This window comes from Podarcis gaigeae (genome assembly GCF_964106915.1).
Source record: "Podarcis gaigeae genome assembly, chromosome: 13".
Lineage (NCBI taxonomy): Eukaryota > Metazoa > Chordata > Lepidosauria > Squamata > Lacertidae > Podarcis > Podarcis gaigeae.
This window is the reverse complement of record NC_139689.1, coordinates 31,253,740-31,272,734: the sequence shown is the minus strand read 5'-3', so window position 1 is coordinate 31,272,734 and position 18,995 is coordinate 31,253,740. Positions and strand designations below refer to the sequence as shown.

Sequence of the window (18,995 nt, the reverse complement as noted above, 5' to 3'; positions counted from 1 at the left end):
CTGAAGGCGGTTTCCATAGGAACGCATTGATTGATTTTTAATGCATTCCTATGGGAAACCGTGCTTCGCAAGACGAAAAACTCGCAAGACGAAAAGACTTGCGGAACGAATTAATTTCGTCTTGCGAGGCACCACTGTACAGGTAAGGAAACCAAGGCTAGTGAAGTGACTCGCCAAATGCTGCATTATGTTAAAATCCTTACAATAACCAGGCACCGTACACAAGTAAGAAGTCAGGTCCTGCCCACTGGGGCTTAGGATTTAAGAATGTCAAAGGCAAAGATCTTGTTCAAGTTCTAAGACTAACTCTTTCAGCTCTAGACCGTGATGTGATGTTCTTTGCTTACTAGTGGAATGACTGTACACAGGTCTTACTGTAACTGAAAGGCTAGCTATTTGCCCAGTCTGTAGCAATGATGAAGCAACTATGGTGTTGCCCTGATCAGTGCCTGGGAGACCCCACTTGCAAGACCCATGGTTGCTCTGAGCTTTTAAAGAAACAGTATCCTCTAATCAATTTGCACATGCTCAACTAGTTCCTGGGAAGGTACTGAAAGCTGAGCATTCCTCACTTTACTCAATGTATTGCTTTGCACGTTCTCAAATGCAAAGTGCAAATTTAGAGAACATGCTTTGCAGTGTTAATGAAGAGAACCAATTGCCACAGCACACTCTTAAGGCACCAGCTGCTGAAGACAGCAAAGTGTGACGCCAGATGAAGCACCCCTTTTCCAGACTCCTAACAAAGCGTTCCACCACTGTAGCCACTCACCGGCTTCCACGATGGCTGGCTTGTTGCTGGGGCAGACGGAAAGGACCTTGAGGACGCGGCTGGTGGTCCAAAGCAGTTTCTCATATGAGTAGCTGCGCATAATCTGAACAAGGGCTTGGGGGCCTCCGTTGGCCAGGATGATGAGCTGCAGAAACAAACACACAGAGCGATGATCTCCTGCTTCTCTGGGCGTGCACAGAGAATGGCACCTGTCCAATCAATCGTTTCCCCAGAACTTAGGGCATGTTTTCTCCATTTCATCCTCCCCCCCCCCCCCCAAGCCCATGAAATGTAGCCTTTTCCTTGCTGTTTGTAGACAGGAGCTGACGCAACCCAAACTCAAACATGAGTAAGGAAGACGTGCTTATATTCTGAGCACCAATTCAGGCCCTATGTTACTGGATCCCAGAGTCTCTCCTGCCCTGCACTCCATGTAAGAGAAGCATCCTAGTTTAGTAGCAAGGCTCCCCCTTTACCTTGCTTTCCTGGTTCCCATAGGCAAGCAGCTGCAGGCAGTCGGTGGTGATGGCAAGAAATTTTGGGTTGTTCTTGGTCAGCAGGGGAACCATCTTCTGAAGGCCATCCGCCAGGCGCACGGCCATCTTGGCACCTTCCTGGTACAGCAGCAGGTTGTGAAGGGTGGTGATGGCATAAAACAGGACTGACTCCACGGGAGAGCTGTGCGTCAAGGGGTGGGAAACATTGGAAGACAGAAAATTCTATTATTTGAATTCCCAGCCAAAGGGGGTCAAGACAGGCAATGATTCATACATGAACTGCAGTGGGAAAAGAGTGGGACTCACTGCACATACTTAAAGCCCGCTGGCTTAGCAGTCATATGCTCTGCCATCAAGCTATGCACTTGCCAGCCGCCTAAGTTATGTCCCCACTTCCTGGCTTCTCCTCTCCTTTCTCAGGGTGCTCAGTTGAGAGCAACACCAAGACGATGGGACCATTTTGCTGCCAACTCAGTTGTGGGGCTGCCATGGAGGATGTGGCTCTGTGCTCTGGCGGTCCCACCGTGGCACACAGAGAAGCTATTAAAGAAGGTGCCAAGGTACAAAGAGGGTGCAGTGGTTGCAGGACTTCTAAATTGTGGGAAAGCAGCTACGGCACGCCAAGGCTTGTGCTTCGGAAAACAAAGGGAACACCTCCATGTTAAGGCAACTGCTCATCAGCTCCATTTTATGCCAGCTGGGTGTGGACGTTCACCTGGCAAGCTGCCACAGCAGCTCAGGTGCCTAGCAAGGCTTGCATAGCAAAGGAATAGCAGGACGTGCATAAGAGAAGAGAGAGCGGCTGGCAGCATACTGCTCAGGTGTGCCTGGGAATTTGGGGGTGGCTGAAGTTAGTACGCTTTAGTTCTATTTGCGCAACTCAAGAGATGGTTAACCGGCCACCAGGACATGGTCAGCTATTTGTAAAGCTAAGAAGTAGAGAAGGATCAAGTAAATATGGCCCTTCCCTGTAATATCAGGTGTGGGTAGGTTGCTTGTAATTACTTGTTGGTAACATAGAGGATTATGTACATGGCACAATGGGACATGACAGGTTTCAGGGCTGAGCCCTGGCACAAACCAAAGATTGAAGGTATTGCTATGGTTGATGCTCCATCAGTGCAAGGATTTCTCCTCCCCACTCCCACATCTTTTAAAATATGTTCTGGACTTTCCCCCGACCTACCAGAGCAGATCTGGGAGTGGTGCAGGAGGAAAAGAAATCCTGTTGGGCTAGCACATGAACTTAGTTGAATACCACCCTAAACTTCTGCAACCACAACCCACCAAGAACCTGAGCTGAATACCTAGTGCAAATGCAGCCCAGACAGGCGTCCTATACATTGTTTGGATTTCCAAGCTTTACTCTTGGAAAAAGCTCTTCCAAAAATGGGGGAAGTGAGGGTCAAGCTCTGCTGAGTGTTGGAAATTCAGAAAGTCCTGTAGGGTTGGGGAAGGGCTGTAGTTCATAGCAGAGCATCTGATTTGCATGCAGAAGCTCCAGGTTGGATCCTTGGCATCTAGAAATACGACTGGGACAGAACCCTGGATAAAGTCCAGTGAGCTGCTGCCAGCCAAGTGTAGACAATACTGAGCCAGATGGACCAACGGTCTGACTCTGCATAGGGCAGTGTCCTATGTTCCTATGATTTTAAAGGCATCCATGGGCTGTGCCAAGGGCCGCAGATTCACCTGAGCATGCGCACAAGAGCTGGGATGCCCCCGGACTTAAAGATGGACAGCAGGCCCTCGCGGTGATGGGACAGGTTGTGGAGGATGCTGGTGGTGCAGCGGGCTGTGTCTAGGTCGCTTGTGCTGTGCATGGTTCGGACCACGGCAGCGACTATCTGAGGGGACTGCATCAGAGCACGGCGCGAGGCCTCCTTCTTGGACAGCTGGTTCACAATCATGGCTGCTTTGCTGACCACGACCTGGAAGGAATGGAGGCAACAAATTTAAGAGGAATGAAGGTAAGGGGGGAGCTGAAAGGACGAAACAGGGAGCTGCAGTGAGTTCTGCCGAACACCCAGTTCTATTGTGCTGCAATCAATCTTTATTGTGGTCGAAGACCAGACAAGATGTACTACAGCAACACCAAGGGGCGGACGTGGTAGACAAAATTAAAAATTCCCTATATACTTATTTACATTAAAAATGACACTCCTCTCTTTATGCTGCATCTTACATATCGCTGGTGATGATGACAGCCCTAAAAGCTCCAGCGTTCAACAGCAAGCGTGGCCAAATTCTGCACCCTGTGTTAGTTACACAAATCAGAATGATTTATCTCTTTACATGATCCAGTCTGCTTCTGCGAGTCATGGGGTGTGTTTGTCAAGGGGCCTGAAGTTCTTCTATGTGCTAACAATGCTATTCACCAGCCTCTTGGGCTTCCAGGATTTCACCAGAGATTGCCAAAACCTTTGTAGTTGTTAAGAGCTAGGCACAATTGCTAATTTTTTGTGGGGTGGTAAATTGAAGAAGACTGAAACTGAAGATTCTGGTGCAGAGAAGTTGCAGAATTTCAGTGGAAGCACAGTATACACTATTTCACGTACGGGATCACTGACATGCCAACTATACTCCAGTCCACCCACTCTGCTAGGCAAATCGACACCAACAAGCCTCAGAGGTCTAAAGCCTTACCGGATCCTCGTCATTCAAGAGTTTGGTGAGTTCAGGAATGGCGCGGGTGGCCAGCTCAGCATCATCCTGATAGTTGATGAGATGCACAATGGCCGACTTGAGCATCTGGGAGGGCTCGGCCAGTCGCTGAACATTTGTCTGCTGCCCTTCCACTTGGGTGGTGATGAGAAGGGAGCGGTCCTCTACCGTCTCCGGGTACATGGCAGCCCGGACGCGCTGGGCACGGGTCATGGCAAGGTGGGACTCCAAATCCGCTGCAAAAGAGGGTGAGTGGGACAGGATTAGCACAGAGGAAATCCCAACCAGGATTTCCATCCGCCTCGCAGGGAGGTTCATGAAACTGCTTCAGCTCTGCGAGGTGCAGGAGTCCTCACATGTGAGCCAAGAGATAAGGCAGGAGTTAATTAGCCAGTGTGATTAGGCAGTTGTAACACAAAGCTGCTTAATTAAAAACATGAAAGGGAGGTGGGAAATGGGGACTGGTTTGCACTGGAAAAATATACACAGGGATTTGTGGGGAGGGGGGTGTTGACGTGCCTAAATTATTGCAGCAACCTCGATTGCCGTTTACTGCCTCTACCTGCAGATGTGACTGTCTCTCTGCAGTCTCCTACAAGTCTCTTCTGTATTTTTCTCAGTGAAAAGACAGGACAAAATTTGCTCTCCCCGTTTCCTGATCCTCTTCCATTTTATTAATAATAATAATAATAATAATAATAATAATAATAAATTTTATTTATACCCCACCCTCCCCAGCCGAAATCACATTGCAAAATTTTACAGGCACCGAATTTGTTTTGCAAAATCTGTGATGTCAATATGCGTTCTTCACAAAAGAAGAACATTTCCCCAAAGAAGCCTGCGCAAGTGTATGCATTATTTGTTTTTTGCAAAAAAAATCACAAAAATGCATACCCTTTGGTACTTTCAATAGGCATGGGTTTGTTCACACTTCAAGTTGCAGTTCCCATGTAGCAAAGTAAGTGAAAAGAACAAAGAAGAATTAGCTTCTCTGGGTTACTGTGGAAACACCCTTGAGCTACAGACTTCTCCGTCCTTGTACAAGTCCACCTCCACAACATCCTACCGGGAGGTACTCTTTCCATTTCATAGCTGGAGAACCACAGCTGAGGCAATGTTACTTGTCCCACCTGATGGGATTATGGCAGAATTTGTATTTGAATCCAGATTTCCCAGCTCACAAGGCTGAGGACCTGTTCTTATGCTACACGAGCAGTGAGGTCATGTCCCAAGATTCAGATGCCACCAGTTCATGTGGGATGAACTGAAACATTCTGCTTTCTGTGACAACATTGTGGTTAAACTAGCTGCTAACATGCACTCTCATGGGAACTAATCACAGCATGGGAAGTAATCACACAGAAACGGCATTCTTGCAAAAATATAAGAACTGTCTGGCTATACTGCCCTGCTGGAGCAAGGTGTCTCTTGGGTCCATGTTAGTAATTTCTGAGCACTGATTTAACCTTTAAAGCCCTACACACCCAGAGTCCTAGCCTCTTAGAGCACACTAGTGTTGGGACCCACTGATGGCAAGTAAGAATTTTTAGTACGATCATCATCATAAAGTAAAGAGTTACAGCCTGACCCAGGGTGGGTTGGTTGGTTGCAACAGCAGCGCTGCCACCCATACAAAATATATGGTAGAAAAAGGTAGGTTCAGGTCTGAGGAGCCTACCTTCTTTATAGAATGCCTTCTTCCATATCACCCCAACCACCTATGCTTTCTGCAACCAGGCTGTCAGTTACCAACAGAAGAGCTTTTTCTTCCTGCTGCGGTGTCCGTTTTTCAGATTCCCTACCTATGTGGTTGGAAAGTATAGCTCCCGATTTTTTTCCTTCTTATTGGCTTTTTTTTTTTTTAAAAAAATGGCATTAGAGTCTGGAGAGTGTTTGGATCCAGTCCTGGTGAGATTTAATCTGACACTAACCCAGTAAAATAAGTCTGTGTCTCTCTCTTTTACAATGGAGGTGACTTCAGTATTGTATTTCGTGCTTGCCTTGTAAACCACCTCGGGAGACCAAACAGGGTAAAGAGGCAATATGCAACGCTACTTCATCACATGACCTCAGGCAAGGGCGTGGCCTGAAGGTTCATGGTGCAGCAACCAGAGGTGGTTTTAGGGTAGGGTGACCAGTGCAGTCACACTGGGCTCCACGCTGCAGGCAGGGTTCGAAAATAGCACGGCGCCAGGTGCATTTTCTGCCTAAAGGTTCTTCATCTACGAGCACCTCAAAAAATCTGGGGGCCACTTTTTGAGCGTGGCTGACATTCAAGGATTACTGAAATATATGTGCTTTGAAGCCTCAAAGAATATCTTAAGGATAGAAAATATGATTAACAATGAAGGGTAGAGTGTTTCGAAAACTGAAGTTTGGTACCAGTATTTTTATTGTAAACACCAAATTAAACATGTATTCACAATTTCTGCTAAAAATGTGATATTAACAATGTGTCATTTATGTGAATTGTGTATTAGTTCATGCTTATCAAAATAAGGGGAAAAAAAGCGTTGCCGAAACCCACCACCGCCAAATGGCGACTAGACATTCTGCTTTGGAGCCTATAACCCAGGTCCCAGAAGCCATTGGCTCCTGGCTTTACTATCCCAGCTTGTAACATTGGCTGCTGGAGGGAACCACAACAACAATTCAGAACAGAGCGTGAAAGGTGGGGGCGCCAAATTTGAGTGTTGCACAGAGCACCACTGAAATGTCTGCCACTGCAGCAGCCTTGCTCAAGCTAAGCTGGTCTGAGTCAGTACCCAGATGTGAGACTTCCTTTTGTTATTCAATAGAAACCACAGATTGACTCAATAGAAACTCGATTGACTCCCATCATGTAAGATTCACGTAATAAGCATATAAGTAAAGTTTCACCTTGTGCCTGGGCTTGGGCTTGCCCAGCTCCAGCCTGGCTGTAAGTGGTGGTCTTCTTAATGGTGTACTGCTTGCCATACAGGTCGTCGTCGTCCACCAAACACTTGCTGCTCACCGATGGCACCTGGGTGTTCATCCCGGAATGGATGCCCGAGTCATAGGTGTATGTCTGCTGCCATTCCGTCACCTTGATGGGTTGCTCCATCATGTTCACCACCTCCATGGCTGCTCTGCAAGAAGATCCACCAGGGTTAAACCACAGCCGTAATGAGTCACACCAACAGCTGAAATTCCCCTGTATCAAGTTCCGGAAAATAAGGCAAACTTGGGTGCCTCTTCGCACTGCACCCAACTAACAGAGTATGACCTGCACATTTAGCTTCGGAATTCCCCATACAAGAAGTAATGTCACACAGCCCTATCCCACCAAAAATACTTTTGTCCACCACATCCAATGAATTCCAACTATTTTTTAAGAACAAGGGTAACTTCTAGAACTCACGATGCCTTCAGAGTATAGTAGTTCCTTAGCCTTAATATATGGACTGCACATCGCTGCCCCTAGATATTTTGCATATTAACACCAGGACAAACATCTACAGCACATTCCCACAGCTTTTGCACTTTCTGGGCAAATGTACAAGCTTTGTAGAGGCAACACAATCTTGCTCACCAAATACAGGAAGACACAAGCTGTGTTTACACCACGTGGCACAAAGCAACAGCAGATACAAATTGCAAAATGCTCTGCTGTCTTCTAACTGTAGACCTTTACCTGATGGGAGTCCTCTCTGAACTGACCATGCGGCCCCACATTGCATCTTTCAGAGTTTTGCCTTACTCTCTTTTGAGCTCAACTGCTGTATACGGTACACCGTAACATGGTTGCTATTCCTTGTGGCAGAGTGTTCCGCAAGTCAATATAAGAAGGAAGGTGGAGCCTTATGAAGAGCTCTTGTACATGCTGAATTTTAGGGTCTAGGGTCAAGGGAACACAGTTTAGGATACAGACTCACACAGGGTGTGACATCATGAAATCTTGATTTGCATATGCAGGTAAGCCTCACAAATCATCACAGGAAGATCTTTCATGGGCACCAAATGCCAACTCCAGCACAATCCTTTAAGGGAGATGGTTCACACATTCAACAGAATCCCCATGCAGATCCACACCATACTTTTGAAGAACATACAACACACATTTAAAGCACATTACTTCCTCCAAAGACTTATGGAAACTGTAGTTTAAGGGTGCTGAGAACTGTAGCTCTGTGAGGGGAAACTATAGTTCCCATGATTCTTTGGGGGAAAGTTATATGGTTTAAATGTGTGTTCAATGTGACTTAAATGTGGAACCGCTCCATGTAAGGACTATATCAACTGATTGCAAAACAAACCACCAAAGACTAACTAAAGTATAAGAAGCCCATAGTCAAACTTATTTGGGCTCAGGAAGGGCTCTGACATTTTTAACGCAACAAGGATCCAGGGAAACATCCACTCACAAAGCTATTTCCAGCAACAGAAAACTTTTTAAAAAGACTTTATGTACACTTTCAAAAGTTTACATACATATTGCATACTACTGTTGGATCTTATTGGTTTTGCACTGGAATAAACACTCTGCTTCCATCTCATTTTAGACTTGCATTCTTCTCAAAGCAGGGGTCTGTGCCTTTTTTATTATTGCCCCCATCTTGCTTTCAAATATGCCACATAGGATAGAAAACAACAACATGTAATGACAATGTCTACTTTACTCCATGGGACTGTTTTAACCTGCACCCTTAACTTTTTGACAGTAAATAAAAGGGCTAGATCTTCATTCTTTCCACCAGTAAACCCCTTTCACTTAAGCCCGCTGCCACTCCCTCCTTTCAGAATAAAGTTCTCCTGGAAATTATATATATTTTAAAGGAGGGTGGAAAGATGCCACGCAGAAGGCCATGCCTATATGGCAGATCCTCACAACTGTACACTTTGAGGCTCATGCGGAGACGTAATGTGGAGCAGTCTGCAGCCAGGAAGGGCAATTTTGGTAAGGGAACTGAAGAGATTCTGCTACTTCCTGGCCTGTACAGTATGCAGCAAGGGAGGGCAAGAGAGAAGGCAGCAGGGTTGGAAGAACCGAGCATAAGCCAGTCCACATGGGCTCCCTTTGCAGGCAGGAAGCTTCTATGCACACTGGGGAAAACTTTAAATGTGGCTCTTTTATTAAAGCAGAGAAACCCCAAGGCACCCCGAGAGAAGAACGAGGCTTTGAAAGGTAGCACAACAAAAGCACTTTGGAAAGGAACTCATCTCTAGCCCAGCCAAGCCAAAAGCCTAAAAATAAGCATGCACCGTGGAATGTACCTCTGCCTTGTTTGCTTTTGGAAGCCATGGGCAATTGCCAGAGGAGACATGGGGGGGGGCATTGGAAAGAGGGGAAGCGAAAGGCATAAACACACCACTCACCGAGATGGTATCTGCCTCTCCCAAGAAGCTTGCCCTGGAAGTCTGGAGACAGGGCTGGTTGGAAGCCGGCTCCAGACTCCGCCTGCTTTCCTAGGACAGGGTGTGATGCTAGAGAAATACCTGTTTAGTCACCCACCTACCCACCCCCCCCCCCGCAAAGAAGATACTAACCTCGCCCTCTGAGGCAGCCCTATGCTAATTCTACAGGATAGGAATGTGAGAGGGAAGCGCTGATGCCAGGGTGACAGTCAAGGATGATTACCAAGATAAAAGTAGAGTGAGTGAGTGTATCTATGAGAAAGAGAATGAACGCTGTGCAAGTCAACACATGCATCACATCTGAAGGAGAAAGGAGGTGCATGCACAAATCACCAACTCAAGTTTCCACAAAGCCCGGGGTGTGTGGGTATGTGCAGCTGAGTCATCACGAGTGAGGCTGGGCAGAGTGCTTTCCCCGTGCAATTTGAAGGCAAGCAGATGTTTGGTATCTTGGACGGGCTTCACCATCGGGGTGGGGGGGGGTAGCAGGACCCAAGCAGCCAATCGGTTCAAAGCATCCTCATGCATCTTCAGCCTGCCTGGGAGAACCCAGCAGGGGCCAGTTCAAAAGTCAACCTGACCTCTAGTGCAGGGTGGGAGGAAAGGAGAGGCGAGGATCTTGCTGTGAAGGGAGGGAGCTGCTGCCATGCTCCTGACCACACAACACGTAATAACAAACCAAAGAGGACAGGCCGGTATGCATTCTATACTGACTGGGGCGGGGGGGGCACAGTTTTTATGAAAGGAGTTGTGTGCTTACTTTTCAAAAAGAAATGAATACGGTGGTGGAGGACGAGACTCGCACTTGAGACTCGACAGCCGGTATTAGGGGAAAGCATACCTAAAGCCTTGTCAGTGTCAACCGCTCACAGAATCACAGAGTTGGAAAGGACACCGAGGGTCATCTAATCCAAGCCTCTGCAAAGCAGGAATAGTTAGGGATTCTTTTACTCTTTCGATCAAGGTGTGTCTGTGGTGTCAAGGTTTGTTGCCTGCTAATATTATAACGCTGCTGCCTGAAGCAACATCCACATATTCTGTCTTTCATTTCATGTAGTAAGCCAATGTTTCTTTATTCTCCTGTGCATGAATTTCATGTGGGTGTGAGGATATGGGTAAGCACATTCGTAAAGGGGGGGGGGGATAACAGACAAGGCTTTTTTTTCTTTTTGCTACATGCTGCCTTGAGAAGGGTCCATCTTCACTCTACATATGTTATGACCCTAAAACAGAATTCAGCCTGATGTGAGAACTGGGGGGGGGGGGGGGAGGACAGGGGCGGAAGAGCTCCTCTTAGGCACTAGACAAAAAGTGCCCATGACCAATCAGATCACCTCTTTCCAAAATGGCAACCCCTCTCCCAACACTTTGCACAGTAGCAGTGTATTGCACGTTTGTTTTGCTTCGAACCAGCAAAACCTAGCAAAATAAATAAAAACTCTCTCTAGGCCTCAGCAACCTGGTGCCCTCCAGATGTTCCAGATGTGCTGACCGGGCACGATGGGAATTGCAGCCCAGAACATCTGGAGGGCAAATGATGCCGTATCTTAAGAATACAGCTTTCCGGCGCTCTTGGTTTTGAAAGGCATGAGGGGTGCAGGCAAACGTTCAGAAGCCAGAAGCTGGGCTGCGAGCAGGCAGAAAGACTGAAGCATCTTGCACTGTTCCTTGTTCCTACCCTGCAGCCCAGCTAATACTAATTTATGTACATGTCATTCATTCCCAACAGCTGCCACCCCACAAAGAAAAACCTCCCATGTATTTGAACACCTGGAAGTACAATAAATTGAGCAAAGCCCTGATGCAGTCAAATTGCAGATGTGCCTCCCACTGCCTGCCCAGCATCAAGTTTCGGGGCAGCACACGTAAGCCATGCTCACAAACCCTTGACTGGCTGCCTGTGGCAAGAACTGCTAGGAAGCTTGAGACCTAAATAGCAGCTGCTATGCTAGGTTAATCACGACTACATGCTGAGCGCCTGAGAAACAGCTTTCTGAAGATGAATATCCAAGGGAGACTCTCGTGTGAGAAAAACTGGATTTTTAAAAAAATCAAAAATCAAAGGAGCCACTATTTTAGTGGCCCACGACAGTAAGACCTTAAAGATATTTATCTTCCAGCTCCATCACAGGGTGGAAGTTACCACATCTTGCCAATCCTACCCAGAGCTGCAACCAACCATAATTATCATCCCCACATCTGTAATGCTGGCCCTCCTCCAAGGAGCTCTGTGCACGATACATGCCTGTATCTTATTCTGGCCTCACAAGAACGCTGTGATACAAACAGGAAGCGCCACTGTCATTAACAGACATTTTGTAAGAGGGACTGACTTGCCTCATGCAATGGCTATCCGTCAGGGGCTTGAACCAGGTTCTAAGGTTGCATACACAGCATCCATTTAAAGCACTTTTCTTCCCACGGAGAATCCTGGGAGTTGCAGTTTACCCCCCCCCCAAAAAAAGCTACAATTCCCAGCACCCTTAACAAAGCACAGTTCCTAGGATCGTTTGGAGGAGGGGAAGTAATGTGCTTTAAAATGTATGACGAGTACGCAGCCTAGGAGTCAACGGATGCAATTAGCAGGATTGTGCGGTCAAGCTGATCTAGGCAACCTCACTATCTGGGGGAAGCAAAGTTCACATATCTGAACATTCTCCCCATGAATACACTACGCAGGTTGAAAATTAGCATGCTCTCTCCCACTTATTTTTTGTTCAGTCTGGTTCCTGTGGGCGGGAGAGTTCAGGCAAACAATCCCACTCCCTGTCTGCAATGATTAAGTCCAGGAAAAGCTTTAACACTTGATTCTGCCGATTGCGGCCTTAAGTAAAAAAACAATTCTAGTAACTGACAGCACCACAGCCAAGACAGGAACACGTATGTCATAAATCTCAGCTGTCCTTAACTGTCATTACTTCTCCCAAAGAAACATGGGGATCACAGTTCTGCAGCAATGCTGAGAATTCAGATGGGGGGGGGGAGGGGATCTCGCAGAAATGCAACATTTTTTTGTGGCTGCTAAACATAACTGCATTCTTAAGTATGTGCATCATCAAACTGGCTGGGAATAAAACATGGCCAATACCTACTAAGAACACTGATAGAACAAGGTAAAACTCTGGTATTGAAGCAACTGGATTGCACACCAGCAAAATGTAGCTTTATGCTACGTCTGTGGTTAGTGAAGGTGCCTCCCTTCAAACAGAAAGTTAAGAACAGCTACCACACCCACGTTAGGAATGATGGTGAACTGCCACCTCCTTCTCCAGGAAAGCCAGGCAGGCAGGTTCCTCCCTCCAGGTGCAGAGAGATGAGGAAAAGTGGAGGACATATTCCTGGGGGAAAGGAGCTTCTCAATCTGGCACTCCCTTTGCCAGCGTCCAGGCAGGTCAATGCAATTCACTATATAATGAACTGGGCTAAGATGGAAATATCCACCCGGGTCCAGATACGGTCATACCTCAGGTTGCGAACGCTGCAGGTTGCATGTTTTCGGGTTACGGACCGTGCCAAACTTGAAAGTACCGGAACGGGTTACTTCCGGGTTTCGGCTCTCACACATGCGCTTAGAACCGCAAAATGACGTCACGAGCATGCACAGAAGTGCCGAATTGCATCACACGCATGCGCAGACACAGCGCTGCGGGTTGCGAACGTGCCTCCCGCACAGACCACATTCGCAACTCGAGGTATGACTGTAGCTTCTTGGCTGTGAAGTTTGCTAGATGCCCCTGAGCCACTCACTTCCAGGCCACTTCAAGCATTATTTGCTTTCCTATATCGAAAACGCTTCCAAAAGGGGTACAAGGTTTTACAATTACGCTTAAACTACATGCAGCAATACAGACATGTGTGCAGTTGTAGTCACAATATTTTCCATTTTTTAAAAAAAAATTAAACCCACTCTTAATGAAAAGAAACTCAGGGTTACAATAATTCATTAACAAATGTGTATTCCATAAAACAAACATCAGTGCAAAAAGTACATCTGTGCATCGGACTAACCACGTGTCCACATGTATCAGAGGCGTCAAGTTCCACGCAACATTGGGGGGGGGCGCTTGTCATAGGAAGACCCAGCAAGGCCCGGCCCCTCAAGATTGTGGGGGCTCAGCCCTGTTCCCACATACTTTGGGGGGAGTTCACCCCATAGAGTTGGCGCCTATGACATGTACACACACGGCCTTTCACCGAAAGGAATGTATGGTGTGTGTGTGTGTATACATATATTTTGTGTGTACACATATATTTTATACACACAGAGTTGCAAAAACGTAAGAGACTGCTGGATCAGCCAATAGCCCACCTAGACCAGCATCCTGTTCTCACAGTGGCCAACCAGACACCTATGGGAAGCCCCAAAGTAGGATTTCAGCACAACAGTGCCCTCTCCTACAATTTCCAGTAACTGCTGCTGCTTCCGAGGTAGAACCAAGCTACTGTGGCTAGTAGCCTTATCCTCCATAAATTTGTCTCATTCTCAAAAGTCCACCTCCAAAGTTCAATTTGCAGGTTCTCTTTGTGGTGTTAATTGCTACTGCTGTAATGAAGGTGGTGGGAGGGAGAACCACACAGGGAGCTGTGCACAGGCCTCGGCACATGTAGTAACTGGCTCTGATGTGGGGGTAGGGCAGTTTTAACCAAGTCAGCAGAGCCACTCATTTGCAGGTAGTTGTGCTGACATGATTGAAATCACCACACCCCATAGCGAAGCTGTTCCCACACAGTTTAGCACAGTGGCGGCGGCAGCAGCAATCATACACATACACACACAAAGCCAATATGAGAACCAAACCTGACACTCTGTCCCTAGCTCTCCAGTTTATGCAATTAGTTTTTAAAACCGTAAAGAGTTATGTTCTTCCCGCAGGTAAATCCTCTCCTTCATCTGGTATGGGAGCCATATGGCAGCTAGTTAACCAACTGCATCTGCCCCATAAAGAATGAGCCCTTGGCAAGAAGATATGTAGAATCCATTTCTTCCGGGTGTTTCACTATCTCAAAGCTGTGCACCAAGCAAAACTCAGCCATGTTGCAGGGTAGCGCTTTGAGCTCCCGAGCCATTTTCAAATGGCATCAGCAGTTTGCAAAAGTGGAAAAAAGGGGAGGGAATAAAGTAACGCTAGACTCCGAGAAGAAATGCTGCCTTACATTAGTTGGCATTACATACCTAAAGGTTTCAAGGACAGGTTTCAAGCACATATCCTAGCATACCGGGGGGGCGGGGGGCAAGGTTTAGCTTAACAAACAATTCCCTCTTGAGTTTAGAGAGCTCATGGCTGAATTTTAAATTTTTCATTTTCCAGAGCTTCAGATGCTTACCAGCTGTATATAAAAAGCCAATTCATTTCTAATGTTTCTGGCCCTTCAAAATGGGAGTTTAAGTACAGCACGGCTATTTTTAACATCTACCTTTGCCTGGCGTGCAAAACACAAACAAGAATGCAACAAGAGCCGACAACACAGAGCGACCGACACTGTAGAGTACTTGAAGAAGAGAAGAGCATGAGACAGCCCATTTTCGGATCAGCCCCGAAAATACTTTTGAAGCCCTAATACAATTCCCATGTGTATCTGTATTATTTTTCGAAAAAGTCATCTACGCTTTAGCGATTCATTAGGTTGATTACATTTTAAGTATTGCAAACAGGCACTTTTGTGATGTACTTGAATGAGACAGTGCTGGGTGGTTTTGCAATTAATCCACAGTTACTAACCTTCAAAAACTATTGGCTGGCCTACCCACAAATATATCTGGGCTGACTATTTGTGGCACACAGGCAGCCTGAAAGGTTGCTGTTATTATCATGCCTTGTCTTGATTATGCAACGGCTTAGTTTAAGAAACCGTAGCTGTTATTAGTTGTTGGAAGGAAACAGCCACCTCTCACTTTTCCTTCATCAAATTTGAAGGATATTTTCGGCGATGGTAGTCCAAAATGGTTTCAGAAGAGAAGCTTAAGACCATCACGGAAGAACACTACAGGATGGACCATGGTTCTGATCCAGCAGAATATCCTTATGTACATTTGCCTAGGTGAGAGGTGATCATAGAGCTGGAAGGGACCCTGAGAATCATCTAGTCCAACCCCCTGCAATGCAGGAAAACGCAGCTGTCCCCTTAGAACCTGCAACCTTGGTGTTATCAGCCCTACACCCCAACCAACTGAGCTATTCAAGTTAGATGAAGCAGCCCTGGCGTGTGGTTTGCATACCCCCTTGCCTTTAGTTCTCATCTATTTAAAAACCCAGCTCATCCTTCACTGTACTGCCAGACCCCAAACTTTTGGAGGCCACTGGTTGCTTTATCACCTTCAGATGTGTGAAGTTTGCACCAAGGCCATTTTGCCTTAGTGGTACTATAGCACCCTCTTGCAAATCCACAAAAGAGCAACAAGGCTCATCAGGCTTGCTACACCCTCCAGGGTGTAATGCTCTTTTGAAGAGACAGAGAAAAGCAAAAGCCAAGTATTTGGACCAGGGGTATCAAAGTGGCACTTTCCAGGTGCTATTGTAGTACTACAACTCCCATCAACCCCAGCCAGCATGGTCAAGAGTTAGGGGTGATGGGAGTTGTAGTCCAGCAACATCTGGAAGGCACCAGATTGGGTCCTCTCTGGACGAGGAAGACAGCCAGGCTTGTTGACTTTTGTTTCTCATTCCAGGCTGAGCTGTAAGATATGGCCCAACTCCTTTATTCAGGAAGCTAGTTTCAGAACCACCTGGGGGAATTACAGTGCTTCCTGGTTCTACATATTCCAATGGGGGAGCTCGGATTAATCAGGTTGGTGATTGGGATTGGTGGGTGGAGAGGGAGGGAGGCAGGGAGCGAGGGAGGGAAAGGAAGAAACTCCAATGGCTGACTAAACCAGGGAGCTTCCTTTTATGGACATGCTGAGACAGCTGAACTCAAGAGTTTTATCCTATTCTGTAAAACACATTCCAGCTTCCTCCCTCCTCCCCCTTGTCTCCAGCAAGGGTTGAGTTGAATCAGAAATCCAGACCTAGAAGAGACACCAGGACTGAGAAGCAACAATAGTCTGTTCCTTCCAGGCAAATACCTCAAGGAGTACCTCCTGCAGATTGTCAAGCCGGCTAGGAGCAGAACTCGCAGCACTAACCAGACTATGGATTCATCAAAAGATCAGGCCCAGCCCCACTGCTGAGAAATGGCTCAATTCAAACCCTTCTCTCCCTGCACAGGGATGGCATCTAGAAACCCAGTGCTGATGATTTTAGAAATTCTAAACATTTACTTTTGATTTCCTAAGGTTCCAAATTCTTTAAAGGCATGGGTTGGGAACCTGCCGCAATCAAGTGAATCTGTCCAATTCCACAGGGAACCAGATCTCTGGGGAGAGATTTCCGGGCACCCCATGCAGAAGCTGGTAAATAAGCTAGAGCGTGTGCACAATATAAAAGCAGACAAGATATGCCAAAGCTCCCCGAAAGGGTCAACTTTTCCCACACCCGGCGCCCACACTCATGCACAGCTTATCTTAGCTACATATGCAATGTGGGAGCAGCTGTTAGCAGCAGCCACTGCCAAGCAAAGGCAAGAGGATCCTTGCTTAGAGAGACTGCCACCTGGCTGAAGGAGATCCATGCACTGCTCCCACTGGGTAAAACTGGTAGCTCCATGAAAACAAAAAAGCAGCTTGCTGAGAACATCTGCGCAGCAAATTCCTTGTCTCCATTTATTTTTTAAAAGATCTTGCACCAAAAAAGGTACCCTCCTCCTCTATGTTGTTGTTGTTGTTGTTGTTGTTGTTGTTGTTGTTGTTGTGCTGCGTCTTCCCCCTTGCCCGCTGCTCTGGACAAGTCACTTTTAAAAAACCATAAATTGGATATGTATGAAACACTGTATATGACACTTTATGAAATCACAGGCATTCAGAACAAGTGAAGTCAATCTCTCAGACACTCAGAGAGACTTTTACCATGTCAAGAGTTTCGTGATCCAAGGTGGCAGGAATAGGAAGGAAAGATGCAGAGTAGGATCATAATGAGATTAAATTACTTCACACACAAACCCGTTTGGTGTCCCTGAGCTGTGTAGAAAAACCCACAGGTAAGAATTGCTGAACCTAAGCCAGCCAGCTCAAAACAGTTAAACAAGAGAAGGGGCTTGTGGAAAGTGGAAGCTGGGAGTTGAAATTAGCTGCCATTGCCCTGCACAAACAAAACATCCCTTCTAATTGCTGGGGAGAACCAAAACCCCACAGGGCTTCCTTGCTCCCTTTTCAGGCACTGCAACATAACATGTGACGGTGGACTGTGAGCAGCCTATTGTTCTCTCTCTAGAAGAGGTAGCCATTTCAAGCTGGCCAAACAAAAGCAGCCTAGAGGCAGCACCGTGCAAGGGGGGTGTCAGCACTTCTGAAGCATAAAGCAGGGGAGGCTCCAGAAGCCTGTGCATGGCACCACAACTCCTAGAGAAGTGTGGAACACAGGTTCAGCAGAATGCCAGAAAGTATAACTTCCATAGAAAAAGTAAGTTTCTAGTCCTCATGCTGGTAGCCAAGTGATTTTAACCCTTGCCTCTGGTGAGTCAGGCTACCTGAGGATTAATGGTGTTGCCTGGGGCAGGGGAGACAAAAGTACTATTTGTTTGTTTGTTTGTTTGTTTGTTTGTTTGTTTGTACGTTCCTTCATTCTCTTCCCTCCCCCCTTTTTATCCTCACAACAACCCTGTGAGGTAGGTGAGGCTAACTTTGATTTCACAGTAATGTTCACCCCATTGTGGCTTTGCCGTTGACCTGAAAACAGCCTTGTAGGAGTTACTTTCAGGGACTTTTTGTTTCTTTTCATCTTCTGCTTGCCCTTGGCCAGCTCCTTCCACGTTTCTAGCTCCTGCTTGGATCCTGTCAGCAAACATGCATGGTTATATAACACATGCTTCCCGCCTAGCTTCAATTCTATCTGCATCCTAGATTTCCCCATGTTTTCCTGGACTCTGGCTTGCTCTTTTGCCCAAGAGGTTTTGTCTACCCATCACCACTGTGTTTTCCACTTGGAGCCTGGTTCTTCCAGCTACGTACATAATCTACAAGGGGGCTTTTCTAAATTCTACCATTTCTCTTATAAACTCTAATTCTTTTGCTATGAAAGCAGAGTTCTGCGACTTAAATGCAAATACACAGTAAATTTGCTTGGCTGTGATTGTGCTGGTTCTAATCACAGAGGGGGGAAAGGAGTTCCGTAGTTCATCTTTATTAAATGTGTATACCACACCCTTCATCCACAGATCTCAGGGCAGTTCAAGACATAAAATTAGAATATAAAAACCCTGACCACAAGAAGGCTGATCAAATCATCTTCTTCTATCTACCCTGCTATTTCAAGATTTTTAGGATTGTTGGCAGTTTTAGAAACTAGAAACATAAGCTAGGCGCCAAATGGCACCATAAACTTAGGTCACGGTCACCACAACTGAATGTTTATCCACCAGGGGGTTAGACTAGATTACCCCTGGGTCCCTTCCAATGCTATGATTCTGTGATTTCAACTACATTGCTTGACTGTAGCTTGCTCTTACAACAATTCACTTGTCCCAGTAAGCAAGACTGCGAAACACACTGCGGAAATGGTATTAACTATGGCAGAGGTTTTTAAACTGTGGTCACCAACCTGGTGCCCAGAAACCTCCACATAATCGCAATTTGACCTGTGCCAGTAGGA

At 46.5% G+C, this 18,995-nt stretch overlaps 1 protein-coding gene across 3 annotated transcripts in view; it reads right to left on the bottom strand.

The window, feature by feature from the left end:
• Nucleotides 1–18,995, bottom strand: part of JUP (junction plakoglobin) — a 60,802-nt gene that overhangs the window by 11,585 nt on the left and 30,222 nt on the right. For 2 of the 3 annotated variants that reach the window (XM_083708704.1, XM_083708705.1), the window contains exons 2-6: nt 6,817–7,046; nt 3,916–4,169; nt 2,962–3,200; nt 1,249–1,450; nt 773–917 (exon numbers count right to left, since the gene is read on the bottom strand). In XM_083708704.1, coding sequence (XP_083564830.1) covers nt 773–917; nt 1,249–1,450; nt 2,962–3,200; nt 3,916–4,169; nt 6,817–7,046 — 1,070 coding nt within the window. Of the gene's footprint in view, nt 1–772; nt 918–1,248; nt 1,451–2,961; nt 3,201–3,915; nt 4,170–6,816; nt 7,047–9,273; nt 9,305–18,995 lie in introns of those variants that run through there. The other variant, XM_083708706.1, reaches the window with a different exon arrangement.